The sequence below is a fragment of the Haplochromis burtoni genome, unplaced genomic scaffold (assembly GCF_018398535.1).
Source record: "Haplochromis burtoni strain Fernald_Lab_line unplaced genomic scaffold, NCSU_Asbu1 Contig_83, whole genome shotgun sequence".
NCBI lineage: Eukaryota > Metazoa > Chordata > Actinopteri > Cichliformes > Cichlidae > Haplochromis > Haplochromis burtoni.
The window spans coordinates 1,004,696-1,023,306 of record NW_024582444.1 but is presented as its reverse complement, the minus strand read 5'-3'; the positions used below and the strand labels follow the sequence as shown (position 1 = coordinate 1,023,306).

The 18,611-nt window shown below is 41.0% G+C and overlaps 2 protein-coding genes and 1 non-coding gene across 11 annotated transcripts in view; all 3 read left to right on the top strand.

Annotated features, from left to right (window-relative positions):
* LOC102289494 (EH domain-binding protein 1-like protein 1) overlaps nt 1-11,314 on the top strand; it is a 36,187-nt gene extending 24,873 nt beyond the window's left edge. For 3 of the 9 annotated variants that reach the window (XM_042222282.1, XM_042222285.1, XM_042222287.1), the window contains 15 exons: nt 61-165; nt 1,462-2,637; nt 3,776-4,630; nt 5,416-5,623; nt 5,733-5,881; nt 6,006-6,054; nt 6,424-6,748; nt 7,702-7,772; nt 7,938-7,986; nt 8,093-8,145; nt 8,503-8,623; nt 9,659-9,758; nt 9,849-9,922; nt 10,063-10,177; nt 10,345-11,314. In XM_042222282.1, coding sequence (XP_042078216.1) covers nt 61-165; nt 1,462-2,637; nt 3,776-4,630; nt 5,416-5,623; nt 5,733-5,881; nt 6,006-6,054; nt 6,424-6,748; nt 7,702-7,772; nt 7,938-7,986; nt 8,093-8,145; nt 8,503-8,623; nt 9,659-9,758; nt 9,849-9,922; nt 10,063-10,177; nt 10,345-10,432 — 3,538 coding nt within the window. In that variant the 3' untranslated portion in view covers nt 10,433-11,314. The remainder of the gene's footprint in view (nt 1-60; nt 166-1,461; nt 2,638-3,775; nt 4,631-5,415; nt 5,624-5,732; nt 5,882-6,005; nt 6,055-6,423; nt 6,749-7,701; nt 7,773-7,937; nt 7,987-8,092; nt 8,146-8,502; nt 8,624-9,658; nt 9,759-9,848; nt 9,923-10,062; nt 10,178-10,344) is intronic. The other 6 variants (XM_042222289.1, XM_042222290.1, XM_042222284.1 and 3 more) reach the window with 5 other exon arrangements.
* A 1,395-nt stretch (nt 11,315-12,709) lies between these two features.
* trnae-cuc lies at nt 12,710-12,781 on the top strand. Its single transcript has one exon. It is a non-coding gene; the product is annotated as a tRNA-Glu (tRNA).
* Nucleotides 12,782-13,007: 226 nt separating this feature from the next.
* Nucleotides 13,008-17,329, top strand: LOC102289794 (CAAX prenyl protease 2). Its single transcript, XM_042222281.1, has 8 exons — nt 13,008-13,312; nt 13,385-13,487; nt 14,498-14,581; nt 15,145-15,223; nt 15,313-15,480; nt 15,913-15,984; nt 16,131-16,193; nt 16,281-17,329. The coding sequence occupies exons 1-8, from the start codon at nt 13,203-13,205 to the stop codon at nt 16,499-16,501; spliced, it is 900 nt and encodes a 299-aa protein (XP_042078215.1). The 5' UTR covers nt 13,008-13,202; the 3' UTR covers nt 16,502-17,329.
* Nucleotides 17,330-18,611: the final 1,282 nt, after the last annotated feature.

Below are 18,611 nucleotides of genomic sequence, written 5' to 3'. Positions count from 1 at the left end.
TGTGTGTGTGTGTGTGTGTGTGTGTGTGTGTGTGTGTGTGTGTGTGTGTGTGTCTGGTAGTGCTGAGAAATGTGCGCACACAGAGGCAGATGTGTGTGTTGCAGAGCAGCAGAGGGAGGCGCCTGCTGGTTTCATGTCAGCAGTAGTTGGGGTGTTATACAGAGGGTGAGTCTCTCTGTGTGTGTCCGTGTGTGTGTGCTACTGTGTGGACTTCTACTGTGTGTTTTTCTATCCAGATATGCTTTTATTGCAACGGGTTGCTATTAACAAAGCCCCTAAAGATACCATTTAAAATTGGTTCTTGTTGTCTAATTCAATTCAATTTTATTTATACAGCGCCAAATCACAACAACTGTTGCCTCAAGGCGCTTTATATTGTAAGGTAGACTCTACAATAATACATACAGAGAAAAACCCAACAATCATATGACCCCCTATATGAGCAAGCACTTTGGCAACAGAGGAAAGGAAAAACTCCCTTTTAACAGAAAGAAACCTCTGGCAGTACCAGGCTCAGGGAGGGGCGACCATCTGCCATGACTGGCTGGGATGAGTGAGGGAAGACAGGACAAAAGACATGCTGTGGAAGACAGCCAGAGATTAATAACAAGTATAATTCAGTGCAGAGAGGTAGACACTAACACTGGTTCATCCCTCGAGTTAGGATCCTTATTTATGCTGCAGTGATTCATTGGTCAGTGTTGTGATGTGTTAATAAAAAACGAACTATTAACTATTGCTCATCATGATTTTAAAAATTACACACACAAAAAAAATAAAATTCTAGCTCCTTGGAAGCAAAATGTAAAGAAATGAAGGGTGGTAGTGTAACAGACCGAAGAAATATTAGACGAGGTAAAACATTTAATACATTAACCTCATTATGTAAGAGCCTAGACGTTAATGCATTATTACCTCATCTCTAAAAAAGTTGCTGCGTGGCAACTTTCAGTGAAGTACTGAAACATTTTGATGTTTATTAACTGCTTTTGTGGCATTTAAACTGGCTGCATATAAAAGCATCCATCGCTGGAGAATGCACCATCCAGTGGATCTTTGTGATTGTTTTGATTATGTGGTGGGCTGGCTTTGCCAATGTGGTTTTTAAGTATTGAGTGGCTCTTTGAGGATTCATCTTGCATATGTAGCTGCTGGCTTGTCTGTGGGCCGATCTGAGCTCTCAGCTCTGTGCCACCAGAAAGTATTTCACTTGTTCCTAATCCCGTCAAAGAGAAAAATCGGTATGCTGTGCAGAGTTGCTCTCGCTGTAGCAAACAGTGTTTCTTTTGGGTGCTTTTGCACGGCATTTTGGAAAAGCACCAAAACAAAGTCTGGGAAGGAACTATTTTTAATCAAGCATGTTGTCTGACCCTCTGTCACAGTGTTCAGAGCTCATGAAGCAGGTCGTTTTCGGGTGAGCTCTGTCTCACAGTTTTCCTGTTGTTCGTATCTGCCCTTTAGCTACGAGACAGTGGCCTCCATCCTGAACACATCAGGATCGACTCTTGCAGGTCAACCGCAACCCTCTATCAAACAGCCATGCCACCTTATAAATAATGAACTCCAGCCATGTTTACATGAAGTAGATCCGGAGATCTTGTGTTCCTCTGAGGCGGATAATGATCCACCGATTCCCATTGATGTGGACATTTTGCCACCCACAGACTTCTCTGACACAGCAGAGAGTCAGGCGACTGCAGAAGAAAAAGTTTCTGAGACTCAGAAAAAAGAGTGCTCATCTTTAAACGAGGCACACAATCTGGTGGCAATTCTGAGAAGAGCTGCTAGTGAACAGGAGAAAGAAAGAGAAGGGAACAGGGAGAGAGAGGAGAGAGAAAAGGTGGAAAACATCAAGAGGGCAGAGAAGCAAGTGAGAGACAGGAAGGAGCGGGAAGAGGAAGCAAAGAAAGAGAAACACAGGTTGGAGAGGGAAAAAGAAGAGGCAAGAAAGAGGTTGGAAAAAGGGAGAAAGGAGATGAGGATGAGTGAGAGAGAAGGGATAAAAGAGGGAAAGGAAGAAAGGAATGGAGTGGACGAAACAAGGCAAGGGAATGAGCATAAGGAGAAAAGGGAAACAGAGCCCGAAACAAAGCAACAGAGAAAGGATGTCAATGAGGAAGTAAAGAAAAAAGAGAAGAAAGGAAAAGGAAAGGAGGACAACCATGGAGAAACCCCACAGTGGAGGACAGAGGCCCTTCCTGTTCTTGCTTTAGAAAAAGTCAACCAAAAAGTGGATAGCAGCCAACAAAACAACTGTCCGCCACTGAGGGAGGTAGAATTAGAGGATATTGCATATGATGAGAGGTCACAAGGTAATAATGAGGAATCAGGATTCAGTTCTGATCCTAAACTAGCAAACACTGTAATATCTAATGCTGAAGTATTGACCAGACCGGCTGATTCTGCCCCTGCAGCCAAAACTAAAACCAGCAAAGCTGAGGACTATGTTTGTATTGTTAAGAAAACCATGGATGATCCTGGCTTCAAATCACTTAAAAAAGGCAAATCCTATCTTAAACATGGAGCCATCCCAGAGTGGCTGAGAGAGGATGATGTTGAGGAAATATCATATGAGAGGGGACAGGAAGATCTTGGATCCATCTGGCTGGCTGAGCTGTACATGGAAGGGGAAGCAGGGTGAGTAAGGGGTATGGGAGAGATAAATAGCCACAGGGAGAGAGGTGAGTAAATAGAGCTGAGATGAGAGAGCTGTGCTCGTTGCTTCTAATGGATCTCTGGACTGTGTGTTCTTTAACTCTGGGGGAAATCACGTTAGTTAAACCCCACTGAGCGTTTGGCCTGGCCGTGCATGTCTTTCTCATGAAAGAGTCATGTATTCGCATGTGAATCATACATGTAACCTTCCAAAGAACAGCCTTGGCTATGGACTTATGTGGGATATCAAAGTGCTCTAAACACTTCATATATGTCCCATCTTCTCCTCAGCTTCCTAATTCACTGTGACCTAAACTCCATGCTTATTGGAGTCGACTGGTACTTACATAGCACGCTTCTACTCAGTTGAACAGTTCTTTATTTCCATTTACTGTAAACTGAGGAGGGTAATAATCAAAGTTAAGATTATGTTATCTTTCAGTGTTTCAGTGTCAGTGTAGCCCGTTGATAGTCTCCTGTAAATCTATGGAAAAATTGCAAATATGAACTTTTAGTAGTTAACCATAGGCTTTCAGTTGTTGTTTAGACAAATGTGTAGCAGTAAATCTTGCAAGCATGAAAATAAAAAAGCATGCAATGGATGTATGTGCATCTACTGCATGAGTTATTTTTGCTGTCTACATGAATATGACACGTCTACTTACATAGTTCTGTAATCAGTGCAGCTTCACAGAATGTCAAGTGGGGTGGATGCATTGATTGTTTTGATGTTCAGATGCTGTGATGCATTCGAGGCTAGAGAAAGTCAAAACTAGTATAATCTCATTGCTAGGCCTCGGTTCTACTAATGCTCCAGGACTCTCTGTGAAAATCTTTTCCTAACAAGATGTCCAAGGAATGACATAAAAATAGCTGAGTGTGGGAAAAGCACAGTGAGCTTTAACAGCCACCATGCACTACCCTTAGTTCATCAAAATGTTTGTCCTTGAATCTTTAGACGTTTGTGATCTTGAAAGGGTAAATATGTGGTTGCTTGAGATGAATGAAGGTGTGTTTGCAAAGAAAGGGAATGGGGCATGAAAAGGATGCTGGCTAGGTTTGTGGTTCTTGAGTTTTGTGAAAAACACACGAGATCTGAAATTTGATTTTCTGTCTTCAGACCAGGCCACCCTTCCCCAGCTGTAAACCAGAAGTCCTCTTCAATTGTTTTCAGCCAACAAACACTTTACCAGAGCCCTGCTCCCAGTCAGCCAAATAAACCAGAAGTTCTTGAGTCATTAACCAGTCTAACAGACAGTCCACATCCTAACCCTCCGTCTGTGTCTCAGCAGGGGATATCAGTCAATCAGACAGTGAGGAATAAACCTGTTCCCCAACTTAATGAATCACAGAAACAGCTGCTAAAAGGACAGAGAAAAGCTGTTGCTACAAATACTAGCCATAGCCTTGAGGTAGCAGCTGATGAGGAGGGAGAACTTGTTCAGTCGTCAGTGGTTCCTTGGCCTCTCCCTCCAAGCACTTCCAACATACAGTCTGATACAAAACATACTAAGACATACACAGACATGAGCGTCACTAAAGTAGATAGTGAAATAAATACAGTCACACAATCACACACAAGTCTTGAAATGAAGGTTAAGGAAGATGTGAACAACTCCAAGACTTTCAGTTTAAACAAGAGTGACAGTGACAGCCAAAAGAGTGACAGTGCACAAATGAACAACCTTTGCACGAGTCACTCCAAAGACCAACAACTCCAAGAAGAGGAAAAGTTCCTATTGGCTAAAATTCGCCTGATGTCAGGTGACTCATCCCCGGTGTCCAGCATTCACAATATGAAACGACTCATCCCGGCCCCGGGGGATATTGACTGTGACACTGAGCAGCCGAAAAAACAACTGGACATCGCCACAGATCTCACTGTTGTCAATCAACACTTAGTTTTTCCCAGCTTTGATGCCCTGCAGGAAATATCACTAACCGAAACAGAAGAGCCACAGGCAGAGGAAAATGCGTAAGTCAGGATAGGCTGTTATCTTGTCCTGTTTTATTAGACCAACTCATTTGAGACTTGGCTTATAAAGCACAATGTTGTAATGTTGTCTTTTCTTGGCTGAACTTGGCTGAACACCAAAAAACAAGCTCTGGTGTAGTCTGTGTATCTGTACACATGAGTGCATGTGGCTGTTCTAGAGGTCACTTTTTTCAACTTTATGTTCAAAGAGTATTTTACACCGAAACGCTGAAAAGAGGCCCTAGGTGCAGATCCCGGATGAGACCCCATTTTGTTACAAATCGCTAAAACTTGCAACAAAAAGAGGGAGTGTGTTCAAGGCCATCATAATCAGCAAGATTATTTAAACTAAAAAAATGTGTCAGGTGTGTGATGTATGCTTGGCTGAGTGACAGTGAGGAAAGAGGCTTGCAAGATCTGTCAAAATCAGGCTCTGATGACAACCAGCTGGCTTAAGGCTTTTGCTTAGGTCACACATGGGTGATGTGACCCAAAAAGGCAAACTGAGATGCTTAAAAATGAGTGTATGCCCATAAAATGCCAAAAGCGTAGGCCTGCATTGAGGCAACCATGCTGCAAATCCTGATGCAAATCACACGACTGCTGTATGTTTTCCATCACGCTCTTTTAACATCGTGAGTTTGTTCAGTTCATCATCATCATCATGGCAAGCTTGCATGTCAAATCTGAAAAATTGCACATGGCAATGATGAAACGGCATCGATAACCTCCTTCATTTCTTCTAAGTTAAGCTTTTTTCACATCATATATCTTTTTTTTTCTAGGCCAAAACACCAGCTGGCTGACCTCCCTGATGACGTAGTTAAGAAACCACCATTCCAGCTAGAAGACTCGCCCAGCACAGTCCATCACTGTGAGATCACATCATCTCGTCTTCCTACTTTACAAGAAGAAGAGACCTCTGACCCCAGGACCCCGGATCCTGTTACAGTGGTCCGGGAGGAGGCTGATGGGAAGGACGACACAGCTGAGGTAAATTTAATGAATACTCATCTTTATACTTTTCTTTACTCATCATACGTATTTGGCTTTTCATTTGCATAGATGCACAGAAACAACATTTCTTTCCCTCTTTCTCCAGGATCTGGTGAACTCCAGCCAATCGCTGCTCGAGTGGTGTCAGAGCATCACTAGTGGGTACCAGGGGGTAAAGGTCACAAACTTCAGCACTTCCTGGAGAAATGGGCTGGCCTTCTGTGCCATCCTACACCACTTCCATCCAGACAAAATGTACGACATTTTACACAAAAGTTACTAGTTTTGAGTAGATTCTCTTTAGAAATTATAAATATTAACCAAACTGTTAATCTTAATGTTGTAAGCTACTTTTCTGTTCCTGCTTTTGTACCATTAGAGATTTTGACCAGTTGGACCCTCATGATATCAAACTCAACAATAAAAAGGTGAGCATGATTTAATGTTTTTAGCTCTTGGCTGTTTAGTGCACTGTGCCATCAGTTTGTTTTTGCAGCCACATGAAAGGATGATGACATAGTTCTGGTAACTTTTAGATCAATATTTTTCATGCAATATAGTCAGAGATGTTTGACGATTAACACCCAGAGCAATAAGTATAATTCTTAGCCCACCCCTTATTTCTTTATATTTTGCTTACAAGCAGCCAGACGTTCTTGTATTTTTTAAAGTGGTCCTGAATGATAGTTTTCCAGGCTTTGCTCCAGAGCACATATTCTGCTGTTCTATTAAAAGAGTGTTGCTAGGGCAATTGTTGCCATCTCCCATTGTAATCCTGTGTTTCCTAACAACATCAGGCGTTTGATGGCTTCGAGGCGCTGGGAATCTCTCGCCTGCTGGAGCCGTCAGACATGGTCCTTCTGTCCGTGCCTGACAGGCTCATAGTCATGACCTACCTCAGCCAGATCCGCTCACACTTCACCAACCAGGAGCTGAGCGTGCTGCAGATAGAGCACAACAGCAGTAAGTCCAGTTACGGCGTCGCTCTCACCGGCCCGACTCCCACGAATGTGGACGCTGCTGCTTTCTGCATGGCCAGACTAAATGAAGGAGTGAGTCTAGAAGAGGGAGGAAGCAGCACGCTGGTGGTCCCGCCGCCAAGAGCTAAACGACAGCTTAAAGGTACTAGTATTATTCCCTCTGTATGATTATTTTATTATATATTCACCAAATAAGGTTAATTTTGCCCACTTTGGCTTTTTGGAACTTTTACAGTTTCTGTTGTCTTACCATAACAAACTGTGCAGGCATAGTTAAAAACTTTTTATTATGCAAGCCCTTTCACACCATAAACCTGGGTTAAAAAAAAAAGCAAAAACAGCGAGGAGAGCAGAAAGGAAAGGAGCAAAGGTGGAAACACTAGTGTTTCCCAGGGTAACTTAGGAATGTGAAGTAGCAAAGTTAGAGCTAAGGCAACAAGAGGCACAGAAAACAGATCAATAAATCAAGTTCACAATGCCTCACTTAAGATTTTTGTTGGTTCCCAGAGATACCAGATGTGCCTTTTTAGAGCAAATGTGTTTAATATTCATTTTGGCTATAAATATTAGTCCCAGTAGAACAGCTGTGAAATTTATTATTCTTATTTAAAACTCCTGAATGTCCCTGGAGACACGTTATCTCAAATAGATTCATGAGCGATGAGGTCTGGCATGAACTCTGCGTGTTCTGTCAAAGTTGGAAAAGTTCTGATGAGTTCATATGTGAGAAAACCGTCTCAGCCTTTTTCCCTCCTGTGCTGTTATCAATGGTTTGGACTGGTCGGCATCCAGTTAGGACATCCAGTAAGTGATGTCATGTACATCTGTGCTTCAATCACGATGTAGTAATATTTAATATGTCATGACCATTAGGGCATTATTTTCTGCTGTGGCTCCTGGTAATCACAGACATCCACAAAGTGTCAATGGAGCAGATTCAGATACATGTTTTACTTTCACTTTGATAGTTCTTTCTTTGGCTTTTCATTTTACTGGATTAAGTACATATGGATAAATACTCTGTACCAAGTTTTCTGAGGCCTTAAAACAATTAAAGAAATATAACATGTAATCATTTGTCTGTCCTGCTTTTAGTGGAGGAGTCCATAACTCCAGTCCCGCCCCCACGGTCTCTTACAAAGGTAGTCAAGCCTGGGCCGGCTCAGGTAACACTTTGTCTTTCTTCCTTTATTATTTCCATCAACAAACAAACTTCTCAGGCCAAAAGATACTTGAAACACTCTCATTTTTCACTTTGCATTTTCACCTCTGTTTAACTTTATACATCTGCTTTACTGTAGCTATATGAAAGTTTTATATTTCTTCTCCAGGATGAAAATACAATGTCTAACTCTGCAACAGAAAACACGAGTAATACAGGTATGAGCCTGCAGAGTAAGCCTTTTCTAACATTTGAAGCATTTGTTTTAGCACTCTTTCCCTCACTTTTTTCCCTACTCTGATTTGTGTATTTCAATTTTTGCAGAGTTTCAGCGTGCAGATGAGCCCCAGCCTCCAAAACAAGACGAGGAAACAATGGTCAGTCATGTGTTCTTCCCCTTTTCTGTTCTTTATTTCATTTCTATATCATTTTGATTCTCACATCATCATTAATTGATGGCTCCAAAAAGTACTGAATAACAGCTATCCAGTTCATCATTCACATCTTATATTCTCCATCCTTTGACCTCTCTAATCTTTTTGACCCTCTTCTTCTGCTTCTCTTCGTATGTCCCCCTCCCCTTTCTGCTGTCCGACCCCCTCTTTCTGTTGATCTCTTGTCTTCCTCTATTTATGGCTTTCTGTCGTCATTCTGTATGTTCGTGTGTGGTTGTGTGTGTTTGCCTCTATTCGTCTGCGTGTCTTTGTACGTGTATGATGGTGGCTTGTGGTCAGTCTCTGCAGGACACCAGCCAGTATGTGTTGAGTGAGCTGGCAGCATTGGAGACAGAACAGAAGCACATCGACAGCAGAGCTGCAGTGGTGGAGAGACGACTGCGAAGTCTCATGGAAACAGGTGAGTCACTTAATTAAACCTCTGATAAGCAAGAAGTGAACGGTGCAGAATTCACTAAGCAGATTTAATCCAATGGACTTTTGCATTGATTAAGTGGTTGCAGTTATGTGTCATCACTGGATTACTCCTGTTTTCTCTTCCCTATCCCCTGGTCATAGCAGGTGGCTGACCTCCCTGAACATTGTTCTGTTAATAATAATAATAATAAAATAATAATAATAATTTATTGTATTAATAGGCACCTTTCAGGGCACTCAAGGACATCTTACAAGCAATGAAATAACAAAATCGAGTATATGGCGATTAAAAACACATCAGAGAATGAAAAAAATCAACAATATTAAAAATGTGTTTGAAGGTTGGCTTTAAAGATTGGGAGAAAATCAATTTTGCAAATGTGGCGTGGGAGAGAGTTTCAAAGACGAGCTGACAATCGTCTGAAAGCTCTAACTGGGGTCTAACAGAGGATGGTGGAGGTGGAGGATCCCAGAGTGGAGTAGAGCAAGCTGTGACAATGTGCAGAAGATCGGTGAGATACAGAGGTGCAGGGTTATGGAGAGACTTGAAAGTAAGAAGATGAATCTTAGAATTAATGCAGTATTTTGCAGGAAGTAGTAGAAGGACAGGATGTATATATTTTACTGAAGGAGGTCAGGAGCAGGCCTGTGTTAGAGGTCTCTTCCCGTCAAAAGGGAGTTCTTCCTCTCCAACATCACCGAGTGCTTGTAAGAGGGGAAGGTGGCACTATAAGACACCAAAAAATATACATGTAAATGCATAAAAAGATGAACTAAATTGAACCGAACCTTAAATCTCCTGACCTGCATGCAGATGAATACCCTCCTCAGCCATGATGCTAACCTGCCTTCTACTTGTGATTATAATGAAGTAAATTCCAGATCCAGCTCAGTCTAGTTTACACTTCTTTTTGTTGTTAAATAGTATCTTGCATGTGGATCTTTATGTTTAATGATCTTTATCTTTATCTATATTCAAATATTCACAGGCTTTCATGTCTTTTCTCTGCTGTTGCAGGAAGTGACCGTGATGAAGAGGAGAGACTGATCCAGGAGTGGTTCACTCTGGTAAACAAGAAGAACGCTCTGATCCGCAGACAAGACAACCTGGAACTGCTGTAAGACCTCCCACATATCAGTATACACATACTCATATACGTATATTTTACATTTGTTTTAAACCGACTTGTTCTTAACTGCATCTATAGACAAGAGGAGCAGGATCTGGAGAGGAGATTTGACCTTCTGACCAGAGAACTGCGCGTAATCATGGCTATTGAAGGTCATTAAAGTAGTGGAAACAAGTAATCTGTACAATATCAGTCAAAATGATTTACAGATAATAATACAAATCTAAATGGTAAAAAAAAAATTAAAACACAATGAATTTGATCTTTTTGAGTTCTGCTGTTTGTTGTGCAGACTGGCAGAAGTCACCCGCTCAGCAGCAGAGGGAGCAGCTGCTCCTCCAGGAGCTGGTGTCTTTGGTCAACCAAAGGGACGAGATCATCAGGGATATCGACACCAAGGAGAGACGGTCAGTATATGTAGGGTTATGTGAAAGAGACAAAGTGGGTTACAAGAAGATTATACATCCAAAAAACAAAAGAGATTAGTTTGTTATTTGGATCTTTATGCCTATCTATGATAGAGGGGTGCAGATATCCATGAGCTCAGCACCGTACTGTGTTTTTGTGTTTGCAGGGCCTTGGAGGAGGATGAGCGTCTGGAGCGTGGTCTCGAAATGAGGAGGAGAAAATACAGCAACAAAGAAAAATGTGTGTTACAGTGAGACGAGTGAGGACAAGCACAAACGGCTTTTACTCCAAAGCCCCAAAAGAGTACTTTTTTTAAAAAATAGAAAGCTGTTTTTTTAAGGATGCTGGGGCTCTGTATTTTCTTGTATTTAAAGTGCCTTGAGGACTGCTCTGAGTTTGACACTGCAAAACATATGTCATCTTCTCTGATAAAAAAAAAAAAAAGAAATTCAAGTGTTCATTATTTTAAGTGTGTCTTAATATATAAGTATTGATTGATTCTTTTCACCTATTTTTATTTATTTAAATTATGTATCTGACTGTTTTACATCTATTGCACATTTGCTTTTTGTGTGTTTCTGTTTCTAATCTGTGACTTTCAGTATTCAAACACTGGCTTATTCTCCATTGTGAAAAACGAGGCCAAAATATTTGCAGCTTTGAGGGGAAGTTTAGTTTACAGTTGTTTGTAATCTGCAGGTTTCTAGTAATGTCACCCTACTTGTCACTTCCCCGAGGAAAAAGTCCATAAACACGCCCGAGCATTTTGGATATCAAAATAGTATGTGGTAAGTCATGAGCTGGACTCGAATGCCCAATGTTGTTAGCGGAGGATACGTGTTTTCAGATTCAGGATGACCCCCTGCAGCCTCATGGAGCTCAAAGATGTTTCCAGCCTAAAGTTACACCTTGGTAACTTGCAGTCTTTGTGGATGTGATTGCTCACGTCTGCAATATTCACAGAAATCAAAGTGCTTTCCATTTCTGTGTCGACTACTGCATGCATGCTTATGGAGGTGTGCTAATAAAGTGGCACTGTGCTCCACAGCGCCACTATGTATTCATACTGTAGCTGCGTCTAATGAATCGAGGATGTTTATGATGATGAAAATAAAAACATATCGGCTGGTTGCTCATCTGTCATGACGGTTTTCATCACTTAGTCTTCATCACACTTCATAGATTATGTAACCCAGGGCAGTAACTGTAATATGATCCTAATGTATAATCGTAACATGCTAAAATCACCCTGTGCACAAAATAGCATAAAGGCATTGGACGCTACAAAAATATCCCCTAATGTGATGCTGCAGTGATCACAAAACAGACATTGCTGGATAGTGATCAATACAGCTGAAATCTAAATTTAACAACACTTCAGGGTAAATATCTGTTTTTACCTTGCTTGGTGTGTCTCAAATGAGGTTTGGTAATGCATCTCCAACTGGCAATCCAGCTGTGAGGAAATTACTTAAATTGTTAAGCCAAAGACGTCAAACTCATTTTACATCATGGGCCACATACAGCCCACTAGGGTTAAGTTGGTCGGACCAGTGTAGAGAAGCTTAACTACACATGTGATCTCTGAGATATCTTAACATAAGAGGGGGGAAAAGTGTAATTTCAACAGTTTTAACAGTGTACAGTTATTTTCCAGACTGCCCTGTAATTATAAAACAGAAAGCTATTGTTTATGCATAAAAAACAACCTTTTTCTTTTAGTTAAAAGGACAAAATGTATGCTCTTCTTTAAAGTTTCCAAAGTTGTCCAGTGGGCCAGCTTTGACCGTCTGCCAATAAGTGATTTCCAGTATTTATGATTGGCGGTATTTAAACGGTTGTAAATGACTTGTTGGCCTTTAATATGTAAAACATATGTCAAATATATCTCTTGTGAATGGGATCGAGCCACTTTAAGCCAGAAAGATCATTTCTGTCACAGAGTAGAAGCTGCAATCAGTTTCTGGCAATTATTTATGCTTTATTTATGAATATGATACTCTCATTAACATAAGAGATCTCTTTCTCAGAAGAGATCTGGCAAAGAGGGAAGCAACAACCATAACATAACAGTTGTATAAATATATTTTAAGTGCCAAAAACGATTGGATTGATTATAATGTAGAACACAGAAGTACATACAATAACGCAGAGTCATAAAGATTCTTACAAAACATGTAATTTCTTTATTTTATTTATAAGACCTTCGTAAATCCTGCTGACTGCAGACTATCAATATAACCAAAGATATTGATGAATTAAAATGTGAATATATACACTTAACTATATATTTTTGGCATTGTATAATCTATTTGACGTGTAGACTGATACTGATAAATCAGCTAACAAAAATCAAATGGATCAGTTTAATAAAAGAAATTATAAGTCAGAGCCACTGTTTAGTACTACTGCACGAACACAGCAAAGAGCAAATGTGAACTGATGCAGCCCCAAAAGATCTTAATAGAGGCATGAAAATCGTTTTTTGTATGCGATTGGATGTAAGGTGCAGAATAACAACCTCCAGCATGTCCCTGGTGGTCTAGTGGTTAGGATTCGGCGCTCTCACCGCCGCGGCCCGGGTTCGATTCCCGGTCAGGGAACTAGCTTTTTCGTGTTCTATGATGGCTACATGTTTGTTTTCCAATTACACAACTACTTCTACTGGCACGGAGAGGCTAAGCTTCACCTGTTTTTTTGTTTGTTTGTTTTTTTTTATCTCTGACCCTAGTATAAAAATATTGAGTCATAACCAAAACTGAATATTTACTGTTATGTATTATGTTTGTTTGCACGTAGTCTTGTTTACACTCGTACCGTTTACCTGAATGAGCTTGTTTTTTGCGTGCAGTTACTGGACTTCATAGAGCATTAGAGCTAATCAGCTAATCACCAGGACTCACTAATCTGAAATGACTGACAGGATCGAGCCGATCCAAAGCGGGGTGAACCTGCACTCCTTTGTTAGCCGCCGCTTAGCTGGAGAACCAGCTGAAGTTGTGATTGCAAACCCTCACGTTTGTCATGCAGGTAGAGAACACCCACCCGAGGTGTTTTCTGGGTTTGCTGAGCTGCCTATTCTTGGCTGGTCTCTACGTTGGCAGTTTGTACGTCTGGAGAAGCAGCTCACCAAGGTATACAGCTCACCAACAGGCATGAGAGAAGTGCTGTTAGGCCAGACAACTAAACTTAAACTGTGCGTGCAGGGATCATCCCAGTGTGATAAAGCGTCGCTGTGCTAGTGTGCTGCTGGTCTCTGTAGTGTCACCTGCAGTTGTGAAGACATGGATACACTGGGCTGATGTCAAGGTGAGTATACTGTAGATAGTAACATTTCCCCTGGAGGATTTACCTTGTGACCCGACAAGTTTCAGCAATATGAGTTTAACTCAACTCTGTGACAATTTAAACTCCACCTATCGTTCAATTCTGTATCTGTTTGTTTATTTGTCCCGATTGTTACCTTTGTAAAGGATCTTTTCCATCAGTATTCTATACCAATCAAATCAAATCTGTGATTACTGCTCCTCTAAAATTAAATGTTATGAACAATATTCCCAAAAGTATTTGCTTTTTTTTCTTCAAACTCAACTTGAACTTGAAATATCCGTAAGGTTTAATGTGATGTTGCTATGATGTAGCTATAACAGCTTCAACTTTTCTTGGAAGGCTTTCCACAGAAGAAGTGTTTATGGGAATTTTTGACCATTCTTCCATCCCAAAGATGTTCCATCAGTTTGAGGTCAGGACTCTGTGTAAGCCAGTTAAGTTTTTCCCCACCAAGCTTGCTCATCCATGTCATTATGGACTTTGCTTTGTGCACTGGTGCGCAGTCCTGTTGGAGCAGGAAGGAGTCGCCCTCGTCCCCAAACTCTTCCTATAAAGTTGGGAGCATGAAAATGTCTTGATATGCTGAAGCATTAAGAGTTCCTTTCACTGGAACTAAGGGGCTCAGCCCAACTGAAAAACAACCCCAGACTATAATCCCCCCTTCACCAAACTTTACACTTGGCGCAATGCAGTCAGACAACCACCAAACCCAGACCCATCGGATTGTCCATCATCCACAGAGCACGTCTCTATTGCTCTGGAGTCCAGTGGCGGAGTGCTTAACACCACTGTATATGACACTTTGCATTATTCTTGGTGATGTGAGGCTTGGATGCAGCTGCTCGGCCATGGAAACCCATTCATTGAAACTCTCTCCACACTGTTCTTGAGCTAATCTGAAGGCCACATGAAGTTCGGTGACTCGTTTCACTTCAGTGACTCGTTTAAACGTCATTCTCACGGTTTCTAAAACACATTTTGCCTTTCAGGCGGACGTGTCTGTGTGGGAGTTGATGGGACTTCGCATGGACGGTTTGGTTGCTGCATCCATATTACCTTTATTACTTACTATGGTAAGTCAGGGGATCCCATATCTGATTAACTTGATTCTGCATTCAAAATATTAATATAAATTTTGTTTAGCATACATTTGTAACATTTTGCTTCATTAGAGATGGAAAAGAATAGTACTGATTTCAAATTGCTTAACTGAGGGCACAAATATCTCTGAAGTTTTATATGTAGCGCACATTAAATACTTACAGATGAAAACCCAGGATTTATTTACATTTACATCATTAACATAAGATTTGTCAGAAATGAAGAAAACCATAGTCAATGAGTTTTTCAGTAGCTTCAAACAGTAATCTGTAGATCCCGTTTCTCTCATACAGCAATATATGTATGCTTAGCTGAGGCATGCTTGACATTTCAGAGATTTATTTCCATTCCTGCTAAGCGTGGCCTCAGCTTAGCTTTGCAACTTCCATTAAATGTCTGCGTTCTGCAGTAATATCCCCATGGGCGAGTTTAAACCACTCACTGACAAATGTACCCTGTAGTTTCCAGTTTAATCTTTTTTTTTATTTACATCCTCTAGATTTTATAAACAACTGGTTTTACTCTCCCACGTCAGGTTTTTTATCTCGGCCCACTGGTTCACTCTGCTATAGACAACCCCAAAGGCTTCACCGGGGAAATGCAGTGTGCACTGGGTACGTTTGTCTCTATAATAACTGAATGTTATGTTGGGTTAACTGGAATCAGAGAGCTGCACATGTGTGCTTTCATGCACTTCTCCCAGATGTTCAGTCATGGAGGCGGTGTGCGGGGGACGCAGTGTGGCTCAGAAACCAGGTGGTGGCACCAGTGACAGAGGAGCTGGTGTTCAGAGGGGCCATGCTTCCTATGTTGATGCCCTGCACGGGACCCACAGGCGCTATCGTCACCGCTCCACTGTTCTTTGGAGTTGGTATGTGAAAAAGTTTTCAAACAGAAAAAAAAAACCATATTTGCATATATTTGAACTATTTCAGATTAAACTTTAACACCAAGTTTGAGAGACTTCTTCTTCTTCCAGCAGTTCCCTTTAGGGGTCAACACAGCCGATCGTCTGTCTCCATCTCAGCCTTTCTCCAGCATCCTCCTCCGTCACACCAACCCTATGCATGTCCTTCTTTCCTACATCCATGAACGCTCTCTGTGATCTTCCTCTTTTCCTCCTGCCTGGCAGCTCCATATTCACCCTCTTTTGTCCAATCCAGTCGCCACCCTTCCTCTGCACCAAGGAGGAGAGAATAATAAATGTTGCATTTTGTGCCTCATTTTTTCTTCCAAATCTATGTTTGCAAGTGTTACATTACATTTGGTTTGACTGCCTTTAATGTCAACTGCCTCATTTTAGCTCATTTCCACCATGTCATAGAGGAGCGACGCCTTGGGAAAGAGAGCATGAGTGTCATCCTTCTGGTGGCAGGTCAGTTAGCTGAAAAGGCAAACCATGTTGTCATGATCAGAGCAAGGTGACTCATTTCTTTTAGCTTGATTTTGATCATCTTTATGTGACATGGACTGATAAAACTAAAACTGAGCACTTTGATCGCATCTTTTTTTCTCTCACAGGGATGCAGTTCTTGTACACAACTGTTTTTGGTGCTTTTACTGCCTTTATATTCATGAGAACTGGTAAGATATGTGATCTATACGATAATTCGCCTACGGTAATCAACCCATTTCATCTGAAATCTTTGTTTTGTTTTGGGTTTTTTTAAGGGCATGTTGTCGGTCCAGTTTTGTGCCATTCATTTTGCAACAGTCAGGGCCTGCCTGACATCAGCTCTGCCCTGCAACACCCTCACAGTTCAGCTCTGCTCTTCTCATATCTGATGGGAGGCCTGCTGTTTCTGGTGCTGCTCTTCCCGCTGACAGACCAGTATTTTTATGGTCCCATTCCCATCTGCAGCCTGGCTCCCCCTCCAGGGTCGGTTTGCTGAATGAAATCGAATTAAGTTAAATGCGCTCCAGCTCTCCTTTTTTACCCTGGATTTCATTTTGTGATGTAAAAAGTTGCTGTTTTTTTTTTCTTTTTAACAAAACTAAAAATCTATGCGTGTATATATGTCTATGCGTGGGTGGGTCAGCATGAGAGCAGAATGATTAGAGCTGTTTAGACATTTCCTGCATGGTTAAAAATATTTCCTACTGTATTGAAACTCAATGCCAGTACAACTTTCCCCGGTTAAAAGGGAGAAAAAGAGGTGTGTGTGTGTGTGTGTGTGTGTTGGTGTGTGCGTGTGCATGGCTGAGAAAAACAGATGAACTGTGAAAGGGAAGGCAGTAGAAAAAAACACATGCAGACAGAGAGATGGAGACAGACACAAACACAGATGATGTTGCCAGAAAATACACAAAGGGAACCAAAGTGAGAGGCACAACTAAAACGTGTGCTATTAGGACAAATAAGGCTATGACAGTAAGACTGTAGCAGTAAATACAGAAAGAAGTGAGGGAAAATGGTTGGAGTGGGCAGAGAAAAGGAAAGCGGAGAAAATAAAGGAGAAATGTAAAGGAAAAGTGGAGCGGGAAGAAGCTTAAAGTATTTCCCCAGGGAAACTGAAAATGTGAAGTAGCAGAGATGAGGGAGAGGAGGTCATTCAGGGTCTGTGGAAATGGTTAAAGGTTGCATTGGACAATTAAGATTTATGAGTCAGACAGATGTTTACAAATTAAAACAGTGGGGGTAAAGTCACGCATGTTTCTGCACATGTACTACATGCATATCTTAGCTGTTCTTCAGTCAGTAAACTCTGGTCTTGACTAAAGTTTTTTTTGAATCCCATTTCAACTGGTAAGGTTTTCTTTAAGCCTTTATTAGATGGAAAAGGAGAAAAGTGGGGGAAATGACACGCAGGAGATGGTCTGTGGCAGATATGAACACAAACAGCCTTTGGCATACGGGCTGCCTGTTTAACCACATGTACAGACGCTCCTGCAGCAAAAAAAGGATCAGATTTTTGTAGTGTTCCTCTGCACACCACCACAGTGGATTTTAAATCAAACAATCAACATGTGATTGAAGCACAGACTTTCAGCTTTAACTCAAAGGCTTTAACAAACATATTATACTGGCTGTTTAGGAATTACAGTCATTTTTTATGTACAGTTCCCCATTTTCAGAAGCTCAAAATGAATTGGACAGTTGACTCATAAGCAGGTTCGTGCCACACTGAGGCCTGTTTTCATGATAAATGTAGCACACGTAACACTGGAAGTTGTTTCAAACTGTTTAATTTGTAACTTTTGAAGTGGCCAAATCAAAAGTCTGTTACATTTCTAAAAAGAATGAATGCACTGGTTCTCTCAGCAACACCAACAGACCTGAAAGACCACAGAAGATGAAAGTGGATGATGACAGAATTATTTCCATGGTTAAGGAAAACAACTTTACAATATCTAATAATGTAAGAAGATTCTCTGGGAGGTAGAGGTAAAGTCTCTAAAAGAGCCTGCACAGTTCAGAAAAAAAATATTGGACAGATGAAACAAAGTATAACTTCTACCAGAACGATGGCAAGAGAAATGTTAGTAGAAGGAGAGAAACAGTGTGTCAGGCATGAGGAGGTAATGTTATGATATGATAATATATGGCTTTCAGTGAAACCAGGTAACTAGTGGAGGTTTTTTTGATGAAGTGACCCCTGGTAGAAATAGCAGGATTAATACTGAAGCGTTCAAGGCTGTACACTCTGCTCAGATTCATCCAAATGCTGCAAAAACTGATTCGACAGCGCTTCATGGTGAAATAGATACTGGCTCAAAACAACCCAAGAGTTTTTTAAAGAAAAGAAATGGGATATTTTTCAATGGTAAGGGCCCTTACCCAATTACTTTTCAACCCTCTGAAATGGGGGGACGGTAAATGCAATACATTTGTTAAACCCCTTGAATTAAAGCTTTAAAAAATAAAATAAATAAAAATCTGACTTCAATCACATCTATATTGTTTGATTTAAAATCACCTGTGGTGGTGTACAGAGGCAAAACTCAAAAAAATGCATCTCTATCCAAAAACATACTGACTTAAGTACACTCAACAAAAATATA